The 17,631-nt window shown below is 45.8% G+C and overlaps 1 protein-coding gene across 9 annotated transcripts in view; it reads right to left on the reverse strand.

Annotated features, from left to right (window-relative positions):
- The window catches only part of LOC116579380 (zinc finger protein 329), a 54,365-nt gene that overhangs the window by 6,847 nt on the left and 29,887 nt on the right, over nucleotides 1–17,631 (reverse strand). For 2 of the 9 annotated variants that reach the window (XM_032324718.1, XM_032324708.1), the window contains exon 2: nucleotides 117–645. In XM_032324718.1, coding sequence (XP_032180609.1) covers nucleotides 117–510 — 394 coding nt within the window. In that variant the 5' untranslated portion in view covers nucleotides 511–645. The other 7 variants (XM_032324709.1, XM_032324713.1, XM_032324714.1 and 4 more) reach the window with 7 other exon arrangements.

Consider the following 17,631-nt stretch of genomic DNA (forward strand, 5'->3'; position numbering starts at 1 on the left):
CAGGGAAGCCACTGACTGGCTTGGGCTCTATGCTGTCAATTTTACGCCTTCCAAGGCTGACCACCCCACTTCGTATTTCTTCTGTGGTCTACTCTCCTCTGGGGTAGCTGCCTCACCTGGCTCTTCCAGGGCCTTGGTAAGGTCCTTCACCAAGGAGGCTGCCTTCTTGCAGCTCTCAGGACACTGTGCCACCACCAGGGGCCGGACATTGTCAGGCAGGACGCTCAGGAACTGCTCCAGCACCAGCAGCTCCAGCATCTGCTCCTTGGAATGCACCTCGGGCTGCAGCCACTGGCGGCATAGCTCAAAGAGCTCGGTCACGGCCTGGTGGGGTCCAGCCGCTTCCTGGTAGATGAAGTTCCGGAAATGCTGGCGGGAGAACTCAAGGTCCCTCCCGAGGACAGTCTTGGGGTCCTCCTCCTGGTCCTCAGCTGCTGATCCTAGCAGAGGCAGTTCTGGGGGAATTAGGGAGCTCCGAGGGGTGGCAAATGCCTTCTCCAAAGGCAACATCTTTTCAAACCCGCACTGGGAAATGTGACGAGCCAGGGACAGGCCAGGGGTTATGGAGGGCGAATTCACGTAACTGCAGCTGCAAAGGACAGAGAGAATAGCAGGACGCTCTGGGATCTCAGCCAGAATCCAGACCTGCATAGGAAAGACAAGAGATGCCTACACAACAAGAAGTCAGCCACAACGCATCCATACCAGAGAAGAACAAGTAGGGTCCCCTGAGCTCATCAGTCCCACTCACCACACCAGGAGTCCATGCAGAATTATTTCCAAGCAATCTGCTTGTTAGGTATCAGCAGAGTTTTACACTTGCATAGATAAAAATTAACATAAAAAGTGGGAGGCAGAAAGACTCATTTTGTAAGACTGGTATTACCAGGATTAAAAAAAAAATCAGTCACAGCTAAGAGTAAAGTTAAAGGATCTCACTTTCTAAAAATGTAAAAATCTTAAAACATTACAAAACTCACTCCAACAATGGATACTCAAAGCATGTGATACCATGCCAGATTTGGGTGTATCCCAGACTTCTTTCACCTTTGGAAGGGCTAGGTATCACCATTGTCCCTCTTATTTAAATAACTGTAAAATCCGAAAACACAGCTGACCCTTGAATACCTTGACCTGCATGGTCCACTTAAGGTGGATTTTTTTTTTTTTAAAGATTTTATTTGTTTATTTGACAGACAGAGATCACAAGTAGGCAGAGAGGCAGGCAGAGAGAGGAGGAAGCAGGCTCTCTGCTCAGCAGAGAGCCTGATGTGGGGCTCGATCCCAGACCCCTGGGATCATGACCTGAGCTGAAGGCAGAGGCTTTAACCCACTGAGCCACCCAGGTGCCCCAAGGTGAATTTCTTCTTTTATAAATCAGTACCATACTTAAACGCATTCTCCCTTTTTTACAATTAGAACATTTTTTTTTCCTCTTAACCTTATTGTAAGAATACAATATTTAAAAAGTGTTATATACAAAACGTAAGTTAACCAACTGATTATCTGTAAGGCTTCCAGTCAACAGAAGCTATTGGTAGATAAGTGTTTGGGAAGCCAAAAATTATACACAGATTTTTGACAATGCCCTAATCTTCAACTTCTTCAGGGTCAACCATAGATCAGTAAACAATCAGCATCTACTTCTGGAAATGGCACAGGACTGCAGACCCAGCCTGACCCGCCCTCAGAACCAGGTGGGAAGCAGAAGTTGGCCAGGAGGAGAGTACAATGGTGCGGGGAGAGGAGAGTGTGGTGTTTAGGTCCTGGGAGTTCAGGTCCTGCTCTGTCCTCTCCCCACCCCCAGTGGATCCTGATGGGCAGCGGCATCATCTGAGAGAAGCTAGATTCGGGATGTTTAGGTGAACTCTCTTGACTGTAACTGCTAGCAAACAGTGAGCAAGCTGAACAAGGAACCCGGCAGGCCACCACTGGCCAGGCCACCTGCTGTTGGCTTCAGGCTCCCAGTGCCTTCACCAGCTGTGAGTACACAGGGATATGCACTCCAGCTCCTCCCAGAACCTGCTGCGTCTGCACTTTTCCCCGCATAACCGGGAGATCCACAGACCCCACCAGGAGGGACACATCCCAGACAAAAGCTGCACCCAAACCCCGTGGGAATGCTCTCCCTGGCTGAATCACAGAAAGCAATGTTTTTCTTCCGTACACGTCTGGGGAAGTCAAGAAAATGTAGTGAGGATTTTGTCTTTACAGAGAAAACTGCAATGAGGACCCGGGCACCAATGACCTCCTCCAGAGAAAGGGAAGATGTGCTCTGACATTCCACCAGGGCACAGGGCCCAAAGACCTTGTAGCTGGGGGTGTCAGATTCCAATCACATCAAATGTCCACAGAGACAGAAAGTAGCTCAGTGGCTACCAGGGGCAGGGGGGTCAGAGTCAGAGGGACTGCCCTGCACTTCTTCCTGGAGTGATAAAATGTTCTAAAATTCACCACAGTATTGGTTGTACAACTCTGTGAATGCGCAAAAACCAATGAATTGCACATTTTAAATAGGTGAACTCTTTTGGTATGTCAACTGTATCTCAATAAAGCTGTTAAATATAGACGGGAAAAAAAAAACCAAAAACGTTGGCAGAGGCCCCAGGGCCCACCGCTCCCCCTCTCTGAGGCTACACCAGGGGTCTGAAGCCATTCCACACAGAGTTCCATTTCCCTTAAGGAAGAGACAGCTGGGCCGCACCGTTTCCCTCGCACACCCCGCCTCAGCCTGCCCTGCTCCCTACAGCACTCCTCCTGTCTTGCACAGGTCTGGGCTCTGAAAGGGCCCCCCATGGAGACCTTCCCTCCATCCACACCTCCTCACTCGGTCTTACCTGCCTATCACCTGCTTTCCCTGCTGGGAACGTAAACCCCAGGAGAGTTGAGGTTACTCACAGCGAACGCTCTGGGCAGTTCCTGGCTCAGTATTTGTTGAGTGCGTAAATTATCTTTTTCAATTCATCTTAGAGAGAGAAAGAGCACAACAGGGTAGAGGGGCGGAAGGAGAGAGAATCTCAAGCAGACTCGCCACTGACTGTGGAGCCCCACCATCCCAGGACCCCGAGATCATAATCTGAGCCAAAATTAAGAGCCAGCTGCTCAACCCACTGAGCCACTCAGGTGCCCATTATTTAAATCACTTTTAAATGGTTCCAGTCCTCTACTAACAGGCATACAGGCTATTCCTAATTTTTGCTGGCCATTACCCTCCTATCAGGCTGGGGATATACCTGGAAGGTCAAAGTAGAAGTAGGACCACTGGGCATGTGCTGTGACCCACAGCAGCCCACTGGAGGCAACCCAGCCTCTGTCACCCACTACAGCAGTGCTCACCAGGGTTCTCCTTCCCCGCACCTCTGCATGGGGGACCTCAGACCACAAAACCTGCTCCTTCCACTCTGTCAGTCAGCGGCCTGCTTTTCGATGGCACTTACAGCTCCCTATCTATTAAGTAATTAAAGTGGTCTCTCTCTGGCTTGGTCTTGCCAGTGTCCCCGTCTGTGGCTTGTCTTTTCAGTTTATGCTCTTTCAGCTATAAGGGTCTAATGTTTACTTTTCTTTTTTCCCCAAAATAAATTTCTGAGTTCCAAAACTTGTTTGTAAAGAGCTTCCCTGGGGCACCTGGGTGGCTCAGTTGTTAAACATCTGCCTTTGGCTCAGGTGCTTCTCTCTTTCCCACTACCCCTGCTTGTGTTCCCTCTCTCACTGCCTCTTTCTATGTCAAATAAATTTTTAAAATCTTTAAAAATAGATGAGTAAGTAAAGAGCTTCTTTCCCTACCTCAGGATGAGAAATGTACTCTTGCATTTCCTCTGCTAGGGCCACGAGGGGCAAATGCAGGACAGTCTCAGTTGTGAGAACGCAACTTTGCCTGGCGGCTAAAGCAACCAGAGAACCTGTCTGTGTCAGGTCTGGGTGTGTCCCTGTTACAAAAGAGGCTGCTGGCTGGGCTTCCGGACTCTAGCTTTTGTAATCACGTTGCTGCCGTTGACTAATCTAGAGCCTCCTCTGGCAACTGAAGTGTTGCCAGCTCCAGCCAGCAGCACAGCCATATTTATCCCAACAGGCACAGGGTACACGGAGCTCTATGTGGAGCACGGGCAGGTGTGCGGTCGCACAAGCAAGTAATTTGCATTTTCTTAGGATACCACAGGCACTACTGTTCTGTGTGGGTCCTGTCTCAGAAGCTTACCTTGAACTCACTAGAAAGTGCATGCACAGATCTCATCGTCCTGCACTGGAGCCTCATGAACTGGTCACGCTGCTGCAAGGATGTTGTTAGGCAGAGGGACCACCAGAACTCTTCCCTGTCCCCAGCTTCCTTGAGTAAAGCCATTCCCCACTGCCCAAATTACTCCTGGCTCAGTCACCAGGCAGCTACCCACCCCATCACATACACATCTTGGGGCCTCGGGGGATTTACCTCAGATGGGTATGGAAATTTCCTAGAGCCCAGGCTCCCCTTGCATCCCTGCCCACAAGTTCTAGGATGCAGAGGAAGCCGTGGGGGGCCGAAGGGGGAGCAGGTGAGCTTAGAGGTCCCCAAGCCCTGTGGTGCTCCTGCAAGCAAATCCCTCTCACACTGGGCTAAGCAGAGCTCAAGGTTGGCTTCTAACTCCTCAACTCTACCTCCAGGCCTGCCCTGCCCCACTTCCCCCTCTCCACATATGCCCATCTCGGGTGACTCAAGATACTCACAGGGTCTCTTGGCTTCAACCAATAATAATTTACTCACAAAGGGCGCCTTTAAAATGAGAAAACGGGGGCGCCTGGGTGGCTTAGTGGGTTAAAGCCTCTGCCTTCAGCTCTGGTCATGATCTCAGGGTCCTGGGATCGAGCCCCGCACTGGGCTCTCTGCTCGGTGGGGAGCCTGCTTCCCCCTCTCTCTCTGCCTGCCTCTCTGCCTACTTGTGATGTCTGTGTCAAATAAATAAAATCTTTAAAATAAAATAAAATAGAATGAGAAAACGAAGATCAAGGGATCATCCTTAACATCTTAGCTGTCTTCTATGGTCCCTGCCAAGAGTGCAAACTCTGGATCCACTTGGGAGAACAGATCGACCCAAATCAAGAAAAGTCCTGCACAACTGGCCTGAGCTTCCCAAAAGCCTGAAGGACAGAACTCAAAAGTCAGAAACTCACAGAGGCAAAGAATACACATGTGGCCCTGGACCAGAAAAGGTACAGGACATTGTTGGGGTTTGGGGGGAAAGGGGGGACCAAACCCTGGTACAGAGAAGAGGATGGTGGAGCTGTCCAGCTCAGCCTCTAGGGTGTCAGCGAAGACATACAAAAGGTATGTGAGAGAGAAGTGGAGAAGGGGAAAAAGGGAGGAGCAGGGAGAGGAGAGAGAGGGAAGGAAGTGGGGAATGAGGAGGAAAAGTGACATAAGTACAAAACAAAATATTAAGAGATGAATCTAACCAAAAGACGTGCAATTCTAAGATCTTTCCTTAAAACGCTTCTGAACATTTTCCCCCCACAAACAATATCCTCAGTCATCCCCATTTCCCCTTGCCGGCTCCTCCAGCAGCAAAATAGAGAGACCCATGCTCGCCCTTCTCTTGGGTTTCTTCGCCCACCAAAGGGATCTAATACAAGGACAGACAATCCGCCCCGGGCAACTGGGAAGAGGCAGGGAGTCAGGGAGCCTGGCAGCAGAGATGACCTCTAATCCCCAGGCCCCACCTCGGGTCCCACCCCGGGTGGCTCTGCACCGCCCCCTCTCTGAGCTGCACACTCGGGGTACCGCAGCCCCCTCCCTGCTACCACCCAGGACGCCACAGTCTGCCGCTCCTCCCGCCTAGGGATACCCTCAGCCCTCGAGTCCCCTCTCGTAATCCCCCCCATCTCCCAGGCCGCAGAAGGGTGACCTCAATCGTTCCCAGGCCCCCCTCTGCGGTCTCTCAGCCACGTCCTCCCCGCCCCATACCCTGGGGAACCGCACCCCCCACCTCACCCCCACCCCAGGGGCTCCCAGCCTCCACCCCTAAGCCGCCCGGCCTCACACCGCAGAATCTCCTCCCATCCCCAACCCGGGGTCGCTCCCTGCCCCCACAGGTCACCTCCGAACGCAGCTGCGCGAAGCACACTGGCGGGACCGCTACGATCCGCTCGACAAAAGCACGCCGTAGAGCAGCCCGGCCGCCGGCCAGACCTACCTCCTGCGTAGTGGTCCTCGGCCGGTTCCAGCCGCCAGGAGCTCGGCGCGATGGCGTCAGTCAGACTGCGCGTGCGCACTGGGCCTGCATCGCGGACTACGACTCCCAGACTGCAGCGGAGCGTTCCCCAGGGCGAGGGCAGAGCGAAGACGCAACGACTGAACGGACAGCCAATCAGGGGCAGAGCTAGCCTTCCTCAGCTTTTAGGGCTCTCGTGCGCCTGCGTCATTTTCGATCCATGGCAACGCGCTAAAACAACGCGACGGGGGAAAATACCCCGCCCTGAGAACCAGAGACGAGGAGATACTGAAGCACTGAGAGACAGAGAGAGACAAGAAGACGCAGGGACAGGGAGTGAGAGAGATGAACCCAGAGATGGAGAGACAGGGACAAGGAGACCAAGATTCCCAGAATCAAAGAAGGCGGTATACAGAGGAGGGGAAAGTGAAGGGGAGGACGACAGAAGCCCTCGAAGGAAGAAAGATCGAGAAGGGGAGGTCTAGGCACGAGGAAACTCAGACATGGATAGAGCCAGCGACAGCGACAAAGTCCGGGACAGACAGAAATGGGTAGACCCACAACTGGGAACACAAAGACACCCAAAGACGGTAGACTTTGACGTAAAACCAGAGACGGAGACAGAGAAGGTGAGAAGCGGGATGTGGAGAGACCCAGAGACTGAGCAACAGCGGGGCAGACACCCAGAGACAGACGGAGGCACTGAGACCCAGGGACGCTGATTGGCTGAAAAGGGAGATGGGGTCTGCATATCCAGGAACTGACAGAACTGGAAGACTAGCCAAGCTGGGGGATTCGGGAGTCGCGAAAACGGAGGAAAATGTAACAGGCCGGCTGGGGTGAGTGCCCAGAGGCGCAAGACAGGTGTCGCCACTTGACTAGACGGGACAAACAGGGCAAGGGCTAGGACACTCCTTCCCATTCCAGAATTTTCTAGATAACAGTTTATAGGACTGACATTCTGTGCAAATGTGATTTTCGTTTTTAATTGGGGGCGAGGGGCAGGCAGAAGAGGGAAAGAGAATCTGAAGCAGGCCCAGGGTAAAGCCCCTTGTGGGCCTCCATCTCGGGATTTTGAGATCATGACCTGAGCTGAAATCAATAATTCAAGCTTACCTAGCTGAGACACCCAAGGCGCCCCTGTAAAATCTGATTTAAAAAAAAAAAATACACACACACACACATTTGAGAGAGAGAGAGATCACGACCAGGGTTGGGGGTGTGGGGTAGAGGGAAAAGCAGACACCCCAGTAAGCAGGAAGCGGAATACCAGACTCAGTTCTAGGACCCTGAGATAAGCCCAGCAGAAAGCAGATGCTTAGCCAACTAAACCACCCAGGGGCCTGAAAACTGATTTTTAAAAACATTTATCTTAACAGGTCATTTTATATATTTTATTTATTTACAACAACTCTCACATTTTTGGGTATTCAGTTCTATGAGTCTTAACTTGTATAACCACCAACACAGAACAAAGAACAGATCCACTGTACAACAAACTCCTTCCTGATACTCCTCTCTCCCACCCACAACCCTGGCAGCCACTGATCCATTTTCCATGGACTTAGAATCGGAGTAGGTGGCCGTTTGAGATTTGATTTTTTCACTGGACATAATTCCTTTGAGTTGTAGTGATAGTTTGTTCCTTTTTATTGACACTTTTCGATGGTTTCAATATACCACAGTTTGTTCAAACATTCAACTACTAAAAGACATTTTTGTTGTTTCTGGTATTTTGCTATTACAAATAAAGCCACAATGAACATTAGTATAAATGTTTGTATGTAAACCTTCCTAAGTCTTCATTTTTCTGGGATAAATGACCAAGAGTGGAATTGCTCAATTACATGGCAAACAGATGTTTAGAAGTACCATTTAAAATTCCTAGGAGCAACATATCTGAACACATTCTTACAGCAATTGATGTTCCCCCTTTTTAAATTTTTATTTTTTTAAGTAATCTCTACATCCAACCTGGGACTCCAATTTACAGCCATTAAGTTTAAGAGTTGCTCCACCTACCAAGTCAGCCAGGTGGCCCAGTGTTTATTTTAGCCATCCTGATTTGTAGTGACATCTCATTGCTTTTAATTTGGATTTCACTAATGATTAATAATGTTGAACATACTTCCATATTCTCCATCTGTGTATCTGCAGTGAAACGTCTGTTCCTGTCTTACGCTCATATTTTACTTCTTAAAAAACTGTTTCTAAGTTTTGATATTTATATATTCTAGGTATGTTCCTTGTCAGATATACGATTTGCAAATGTTTTTTCCCAGTCTGCAGTTTGTCTTTTTTTTTTTAAAGGTTTTATTTATTTGACAGAGATCACAAGTAGGCAGAGGCAGGAGGAGAGAGAGGGGGAAGTAGGCTCCCTGCTGAGCAGAGAGCCTGATGCGGGGCTCGATCCCAGGACCCTGAGATCATGACCTGAGCTGCAGGCAGAGGCTTCAACCCACTGAGCCACCCAGGCACCACTGTAGTTTGTCTTTTTATTCCCTTAACAAAGCCATTAGCAGAGCAAACCATTTTAATTGAGCTGATGTACAGTTTGTCACTTTTTGCTTTAATGGATCATGCTTTTTGTGTCAAGTCTAAGAACACTGCTTAGCCCCAAGGATTTCCTCTTACATTTTTTCTAAAAGTTTCATAGTTTGGGGGTGCTTGGGTGGTTCAGTTGATTAAGCATCTGCCTTTTGCTCGGGTCATGATCCCAGGGTCCTGGGATCAAGACCTGCATCAGGATCCCTGCTAAGTGGGGAGTCTGCTTCTCCCTGTCCCTCTGCCCCTTCTTCCTTCTCATGCTCACACACACACTGTCTCAAATCATTTTTTATAAAAATAGAAGTTTTATAGTTTTACTTTGTACATTTGAGTCAATCATCAATTTTGACTTTTTTATAAAAGACGTGAAGTTTAGGGGTGCCTGGGTGGCTCAGTGGGTTAAAGCCTCTGCCTTCAGCTCAGGTCATGATCTCAGGGTCCTGGGATTGAGCCCCGCATCGGGCTCTCTGCTTGGTGGGGAGCCTGCTTCCTCCTCTCTCTCTGCCTGCCTCTCTGCCCACTTGTTATCTCTGTCAAATAAATAAATAAAATCTTAAAAAAAAAAAAAAACACTGACTTAAAAGAAAAAAAATTTTAAAAAAAGAGGTGAAGTTTATATTTAAGTTCATTTTTTTCTCCTATGGATGTTGGGCTTTTTTCCAACACTAATTCTAACACCAAATATGTAGGATTTTTTCCAACACCACCCAATTCTCCAACCCAACTGGATGTCCAACAATTCAGTTCTAAGCTACTCAGAGTTAGGACAAACTCCACATGTCAAGGGCTTACTTGCACAAGACTGTTCCCTCTCCAGATCACAGCCACAGGCTACACACACTTCTGCTCAGCTGACTACAAATTCACTGGATCTCCAGACCCCACCTCAGGTTTGAGAATTCACTAGAATGACTCACAGAACTTAAGAAAACACTTTATTTATGTTTACCAATTTAATAATAAAGGCTATAACTAAAAAAAAAGCCAAATGGAAGAGCTACATAGGGCAAGATTTGGGAGGGGTGTGATACACACACATCTTTGCATTCTCTAGGAATGCCTCCTCCCTCTCAGCACTTCAGTGTGTTCACCAGCCCAGAAGCTCTCTGAATTTCCTTGTCCACGAGTACTTATAACAAATCTCCAGCCTCCCTTCCCTCCCTGAGATCATGGTGGGGAGCTGAAAGTTCCCAACCTCCTTCTAGTGACCATTACCCATCCTGAAGCTACCTATGGGACCCAAACCAAGTCACCTTATTAGCATAAACTCAGGTGTGGTCCAAAGGGGCTCTTTATGAATAACAAGACATTCCTATCACTCAAGAAATTCTAGGGTTTCTTCCAGGAATGAGGGACAATGACCAAATATGTTTTGTTATACGACAACTGCTCCAACACTGTTCATTAAAAAGGCTATCCTTCCCCAACAGAATAGCTTTGCACACTTGTTAAAAATAAGTTGAGCATGTTCTTGTGGGTCTATTTTTGGGTTTTCTATTCTGTTTTATTCTGACTTATGTGTCAGCCAAAACCACAAACTCTGGGTTACTGTAGCGAAATAGTAAGGTTTAATATCAGTTATTCCTGGGACACCTGGGTGGCTCAGTTGGTTGAGTGGCTGCCTTCGACTCGGGTTACGATCCTGGCATCCTGGTATTGAGTCCTGCATTGTGGTCCTTGCTCAGCAGGGAGCCTGCTTCTTCTTCTGCCTCTGCCTGTGCTCACTCTCTCTGACAAATAAATAAATAAAATATTTTTTAAAAAAATCAGTTGGGCGCCTGGGTGGCTCAGTTGGTTGAGCAACTGCCTTCGGCTCAGGTCATGATCCCGGACTTCCAGAATCAAGTCCCGCATCGGGCTCCCAGCTCCTTGGGGAGTCTGTTTCTCCCTCTGACCTTCTCCTCTCTCATGTTCTCTCTCACTCATTCTCCCTCAAATAAATAAAATCTTTAAAAAAAAATCAGTTATTCCTCTTTTTCAAAAATTATTTTTGGAACAATTTTTTTTCTATTCTATGTCTAGTATTTTCCCATGTAAATTGTAGAGTAAGCTTGTCTATGTTTAAAAGCTTATTGTATGTCTTATGTCTCTTACCTATGTCTTCCTGGGAGTTTGATGAAAATTGCATTTTGTACACTTCTTGTATTTTTTTCTTGCCTAACTGCATTGGCTAAGACTTCCAGTATGATTCCAGTAGCAGTAGGGAGTGCTGCCATCCTTATCTGTGGTTCACCATTATGATGTTGGCTATACATTACTTACATAAGCCCTTTCAGATTAAAGAAGTTCCTCTTTATTCCTAGTTTGCTACTGTTATTATGAAAAGAGAATGAATTTTGTCAGATTCTCTGTATCTATTTGTAAGACCATGTAGTTTTTGTTCTTTAGTCTGTTAATATCATGGGTTACACTGACTGGTTTTCTTTTCTTTTTTTTTTTTTTTAAGATTTATTTAAGAGATTTAAGAGGTTTTATTTTTTTTAAGATTTACTTAAGAGAGAGCACATGAGCAGTGTTGGCGGGAAGCAGAGGCAAAAAGCAGGCTCCGAGCCTGACATGGGGCTCCAGGTCTGAGATCATAACCTGACCAAAGGCAGACACCTAAATGATGGAGCCACACGTGCGCGCCATGACTGGTTTTCAAATATTGGAACAGCCTTGCATTTCCAGGATAAACCTCCTGGTCATGTTGCATTGTTGCTCTTATATCTTACAGAATTCAATTTGCTGACATTTTATTGAGAATATTTGTGTTAAATTCATGAAGTCTATCACTCTGTATTTCTCCTGTCATTGTCTGGTTTTAGTATCCAGGTAATGGTGACCTTATAAAATCAAGGAGGAAACACCTTGATTTTATAATCACATTTGTAAATGTGAAAACAAACATTTTCTCAAAGTGTGGAACTGGCATCATTTCTTAAGTGTTGGATAAAATTCATCAACAAAACTACCATGGCCTAGAGTTTGTTTTGAGAAAAAAAAATCAACTACTTCAGGGTGCTTGGGTGGTTCAATCAGTTAAGTGTCTGCCTTTGCCTCAGGACATGATCCTGGGGGCCAGGGATCAAGCCCTGCATTTAGCTTCTTGCTTAGCAGAGAGTCTGCTTAGCCCTCTCTCTGCCCCTCCTCCTTGCTTCTGCTCACTCACTCACTTTCAAAATAAATAAAATCTTTTTATTAAAAAACCCAACTATGGGAGCACCTGGGGGCTCAGAGAGTTAGACCTCTGCCTTTGGCTCAGGTCATGATCTCGGGGTCCTGGGGTCGAGCCCTGCGTTGAGCTCTCTGCTCAGTGGGGAGCCTGCTTCCCCCTCTCTCTCTGCCTGCCCCCTGGCTTACTTGTGATCTTTCTGTCAAATAAATAAATAAAATCTTTAAAACCCAAAACACCCCAAGTACAGGCGCCTGAGTGGCTCAGTTGGTTAAGCAGCTACCTTCAGCCAGGTCATGATCCCAGGGTCCTGAGATTGAGCCCCACTCACCAGGAAGCCTGCTTCTCCCTTTCCAACTTCCTCTGGTGCTCCCTCTCTTGCTCTCTCTGTCAAATAAATAAAATCTTAAAAAACAAAAAAAGAGCATTCATGATAATAGCAACAACAAGGATGGAAGCCAGAGTGCACAACCAACTAATACACACTGAACAGTGACATCCCAGGCACTCTCCACACCACACCTCACTTAATCCTAATGAAATAGGGCTTGTCCACATTTTAAAAGTGAGAAAGTAAGGCACAGAGAGGTTCAATAATTCAGCTAAGATCACACAGGCTATGAAGATATAAGCCCATGAGAAACCCAAGTCTGACTGACGTCAAAAGATGCACTCTTAACCATGACACTAACACTCATGTGGCCTTGGTCCAATGTTTTCATACAATTTCACACAATTTTTCTGTAATTAGCTGGGTTTCTGGTACAGGCCTTCTCAGCAGCCAAGGATTTAACACAGACATGAGTACCTACTGACTGTCAGGCACAGTGTTTTCCTTTATAAATAAAAGGTTCTGGGGTTCCTGGGTGGCTCAGTGGGTTAAAGCCTCTGCCTTTGGCTCAGGTCATGATCTTAGGGTCCTAGGATCCAGCCCCGCATCGGGCTTTCTGCTCAGCAGGAAGCCTGCTTCCCCCTCTCTCTCTGCCTGCCTCTCTGCCTACTTGTGATCTCTCTCTCTCTGTCAAATAAAAAAAAAAAAAAGAAAAAGAAAAAAGTAAAGTACTTTGCAGTATTATCACTCTATATTGGCTAGTCCAAAAACTCATTCTTTTTACTCAAGAGTTTTGACTAGATTTCTTACCAAAACCTCAAACTTGTCACATTAGCCAAATCTTCTGATACAAGGAAAGGCAAGAATTCCAAATTAAAAAGAAACAGAGGGGCGCCTAGGTGGCTTGGTCATTAAGCATCTTCCTTCGGCTGGGGTCATGATGCCAGGGTCCTGGATTCAAGCCCCGAATCGGGGGTCCCTACTCAGCAGGAGGCCTGCTTCTCCCTTTCCCACTCCCCATGCTTGGGTTCCTTCTCTCAATCTGTCTCTCTGTGTCAAATAAATAAGCTCTTAAAAAAAAAAAAAAGAAACATAACAAAAGAATTCTCCCAATTTGGAAGAGAGGAAAAAATGAAACAAGAGAAACCAGAGAGGAAGACAAACCATAAGAGATCTAAATCTCAGGAAACAAACTGAGGGTTGCTTGAGGGGAGGTTGAGAGGGGCTGGCTGGGTGATAGGACACTGGAGAGGGTATGTGTTGTGATGAGTGCTGAGTGTTGTGTAAGACTGATGAATCACAGAGCTGTACCCCTGAAACAAATACATTATATGTTAATTAACAAAAGAGTTCTCCCAATTTCTTATATAGACACAATGTCTCAAAAGTTTCTATTCCAAGGAGTAAAGGATAAATTCAATTATTTTCAAAGAACTGCTCTTCAGTACAGTCTCTGACAATAAGTAATGAGAGTCTGACATAGCCACTGTCACATTCACTGAATCCCCTTAGGTGTCTTTCTAGTGTGCTAACTCTGGTGTCTAATAAAAGTAGAACTATTCTGGAAACTTTTCCCATAGTTGAAACACTAGTACAGGGTCTCTTGAGAATGTATCTTCTAGTGCTTGACCAGACCACAGCTGTCCCAGAAGCTTTGGCACACTGATTACTCTCATAAGGTCTCTCACCAGTATGAGTCCTCTTGTGCCAAATGAGACCAGTGATATTACTGAAGTTTTTGACACTGGTTACAGCCATAGAGTTTTGTACTAGTATAAATTCTCTGGTACCAGATGAGATTAAGGGCTCTCAAGACACATTTTCCCACACTCTTTTACACTCAATAGTGTTTCTCTCCAGAATGATTTAAGATTTTAACGCAACGTGGGACTCAAATGTACAACCCTAAGATCAAATGTTGCATGCTCTAACAACTGAGCCAGCCAGGTGCCCTGGAGGGATTTTTTTTTTTTTTTAATGCACAATGAGGTGACTGTTGCAGTTGAAGGATTTTCCACATCCATACACTTATAGGATCTCTTTCTGTTGTGATTTCTCATGAGAAAGCATGAGATATTAATGAAGGCCTTTCCACACTCTACATACATAGGACTTCTCTCCTATGTGAATTCTCAGACAATGAGGTGGGAATCATCAGGGAAGGATTTTTCTCACATCTACATCTAATGGTTTTCTCCGGAATGGATTCTGTGATACAAAACAAGGGAAGAGTGATGGTTGAAAGACTTCCCACACTGGTTGCACTCATGGGGCTTCTCTCCTGTGTGTGCCCTCTTGTGATCAATAAAGACAACAGCTGGCACTGAAGGCTTTCCCACAATTATTACATTTATAAGGATTCTCTCTACATGGATTCTTCGATGCACAATCAGGAGGTAATCCTTAGAGACGGATATTCCATGGCCATTACAGGGATAAAGTCTGTCTCCAGTATGAGTCCTCTGGTGCCCAAGGAAGTGAGATTTTTGTCTGAAGGATTGTCCAAACTTGTTGTATTCAGAGCATTTATCTCAAGTTACTTCTGCTCAAACACCTGCTTGCATCCCATCTCTCTGCATGGCTGCCTTTCTCTGACAATTATGCCATGTTTGCCAAGAGTGCAGAATGGTTGGAGAATCACCACTTTGGGTACATCTGGAGGGCTTATCTCCTGTTAGATTTCCACCAAGGTGGCCAAGTTGATCAGCTTGGCTGATGGCTCTTCTATAGTCATTTTCATCAAATGTGTGAACTTTACAGCTGTTCCAACAATTACATATGTAACAGGAATGCTTAACATCTGAGTCAGGCTCACAGAAAGTTTTTGTGGCATGACTCTTTTGAGATGGAGCAGACTGAGCAGAGACTCATCCTTTCTCCATATTCACAACAACCACAGCCTTTCACCAGACCTTTGTGTTCTTCCGGGTGTATGCAGTTTGCCTCAAATGCTTCTCAGGGGTTTTTATGAAGCATTTCTACCTCTTTCTCATATTCTCAGATTTCTCCTAATGTATATAAACAGGAGTCATCCCTCATGAATCCTTCAATTTTCATGAAATTAGGTGGTTCTACCCCAAGAACATCCTGACAAGATGAAAGGATTCACAGCTTGTGGGGAACACCTCAGGCTACATAACTACCCCTTTGTCTCAATTCTCAGGACTCCTAGCTAGACCAGATTTACATGCAGGACTACAGAGAGCCACCTCTGCTCCAGACCCTCATGACCTCCTCACATTCATCCTCTTGTCAGAATCACATTCTCTCCATGTCTGCCCATAAACCCATGTCCTCTTTTCACATCACATTCGGGTCACAAATCCATGAACTCAAGCTTACGCTGGCCTCTGGGCTTCTTTTTCATGTACCAGTCCTCACCTTAAGCCAAAGATACCCAATAGTTGGTTATGATGTATTTCAAGCTGTGGAGAAGGAACTCACCAACAGGATGCTATGATATATTTTGTTTTTTTGTTTTGTTTTGTTTTTTGTTTTTTTTTTAAGATTTTATTTATTTATTTGACAGAGAGAAATCACAAGTAGATGGAGAGGCAGGCAGAGAGAGAGAGAGAGGGAAGCAGGCTCCCCGCTGAGCAGAGAGCCCGATGCGGGCCTCGATCCCAGGACCCTGAGATCATGACCTGAGCCGAAGGCAGCGGCTTAACCCACTGAGCCACCCAGGTGCCCTATATTTTGTTTTAATTGCAATTTTTATTGAAGATAACTATAGAGGAGCGCCTGGGTGGCTCAGTGGGTTAAGGCTCTGCCTTCGGCTCAGATCATGATCTCAGGGTCCTGGGATTGAGCCCCGTATTGGGCTCTCTGTTCAGAGGGGAGCCTGCTTCCCCCTCTCTCTCTGCCTACTTCTCTGCCTACTTGTAATCTCTCTCTCTGTGCATTTGTAAGTAAGATTAGGGAATGGCACCTCGCACACTTTATCTAGTTTCCCCCAATGGTAACATCTCTCAAACCTTTAGTAAATATCACCACGACAGTACTAACTTTCATATGTTCCCTGATCATACTCCTATTTCTCCAATTTTAGTCGTACTCATTGGATTGTGTGTGTATTAAGTTTTATTCAATTTTATCACTGTGGTAGGTTCCGGAGCAGTTCCAACACCAAAAGTATCTCTACCACGTATTGCCCCTTTATTACTACACTCACCTTCTTCTCAAGCCCAAAGTAATGCTTTTAATACCTTCTTTGTTTTCCAAGATCATTTTAAGTAAAAGGCATCATGGGAGGACCAATATCTGAAATCTCGCCTCTCTCTGATGATCACTCATATTCCATCCAGGGCTCCTCCTGATGCTTTTATCTTTCATTCATCCTCCACATTTCTTTTTCCTTTCCGTGTAATCAGCCCACAGCACAGAGATGCTGCACCTCATCCAGTACCTCTTGAGGCTTCAGACTGAGTTATTCTTTTAATTATGAAAAACAAAAGGTCCTCTCTCTTCTGAAAAAAACAGGGTTCTCGACAAATGCTGCTTTCTGCCATGTTTTTATTTTGTTATATTGATTCTGAAACACTGGATCATCACTCTAAGCAACCCAGCTATGATAGAAATATCCTTGGGCAGCCATTCTTCTCTTACCAAGAGACCCATCACCTCTTATTAAATCTTTGACTTTGCATTTCCAATATCAGCTATTATATAAAGAGAAACAAAATTGTGAAGATGTTTCTGACCCCTATCTAATTCTATTCTAATATCAATAATATAAATTTATTTCAGAGATTGTTCATAGGAAAGATAGAAAGATTTGGAAATTTGCCAAAGGCCTCACTGTGCAGAAGTTTCCATACCCTCTGGGAAGGGTGACTCCCACCATCCCCAAACAACCCTGCACCACACGCCAACAGAGTATTTCTTCTCCTCCATGCTTACCTTGCTGTTTCTCAGAATAAATCCCCACCACTCGATTTTTTCATTTCTACCTGTGGTTTCAGCTTTCCTGCCTAGACTCTCTGCTAAAAATCACAGAACAGAAACTAGATCTGCAAAAGACGATCTCAAAGATTCCATGGAAATGAGTGAGCCAGGTATTTCTAATTACAAATACTTTCATGGATATGGGATTTCAAGCTGATAAATCCTAGGTAAGTGTCAGATTGATTGAACTGAGAGATGGAGTCAGGATCTCCAGGATCATTTTTAGTCCCAAAGGAAGAGAAGACTTCATCAAAATGGACTGCAGCATGAATACCAGTGAAATAAGAACTAAGGCTGAATAAACTGGTGAAAGTATTCTCCTGGTGACTACTGGGAATATTTAGTGTTATTTTTACTATTTTATATTCTGATGGTTATATGATCTATTTCCAATCCTTAGCACAGTAGAATATTTTTTAAATGGTTTCTCATTCTCATTGACCCTTCAGAATCCAGGATTAAACACTTTCCCC

Source organism: Mustela erminea, chromosome 19, assembly GCF_009829155.1.
Source record: "Mustela erminea isolate mMusErm1 chromosome 19, mMusErm1.Pri, whole genome shotgun sequence".
In the NCBI taxonomy this organism is placed as follows: Eukaryota; Metazoa; Chordata; class Mammalia; order Carnivora; family Mustelidae; genus Mustela; species Mustela erminea.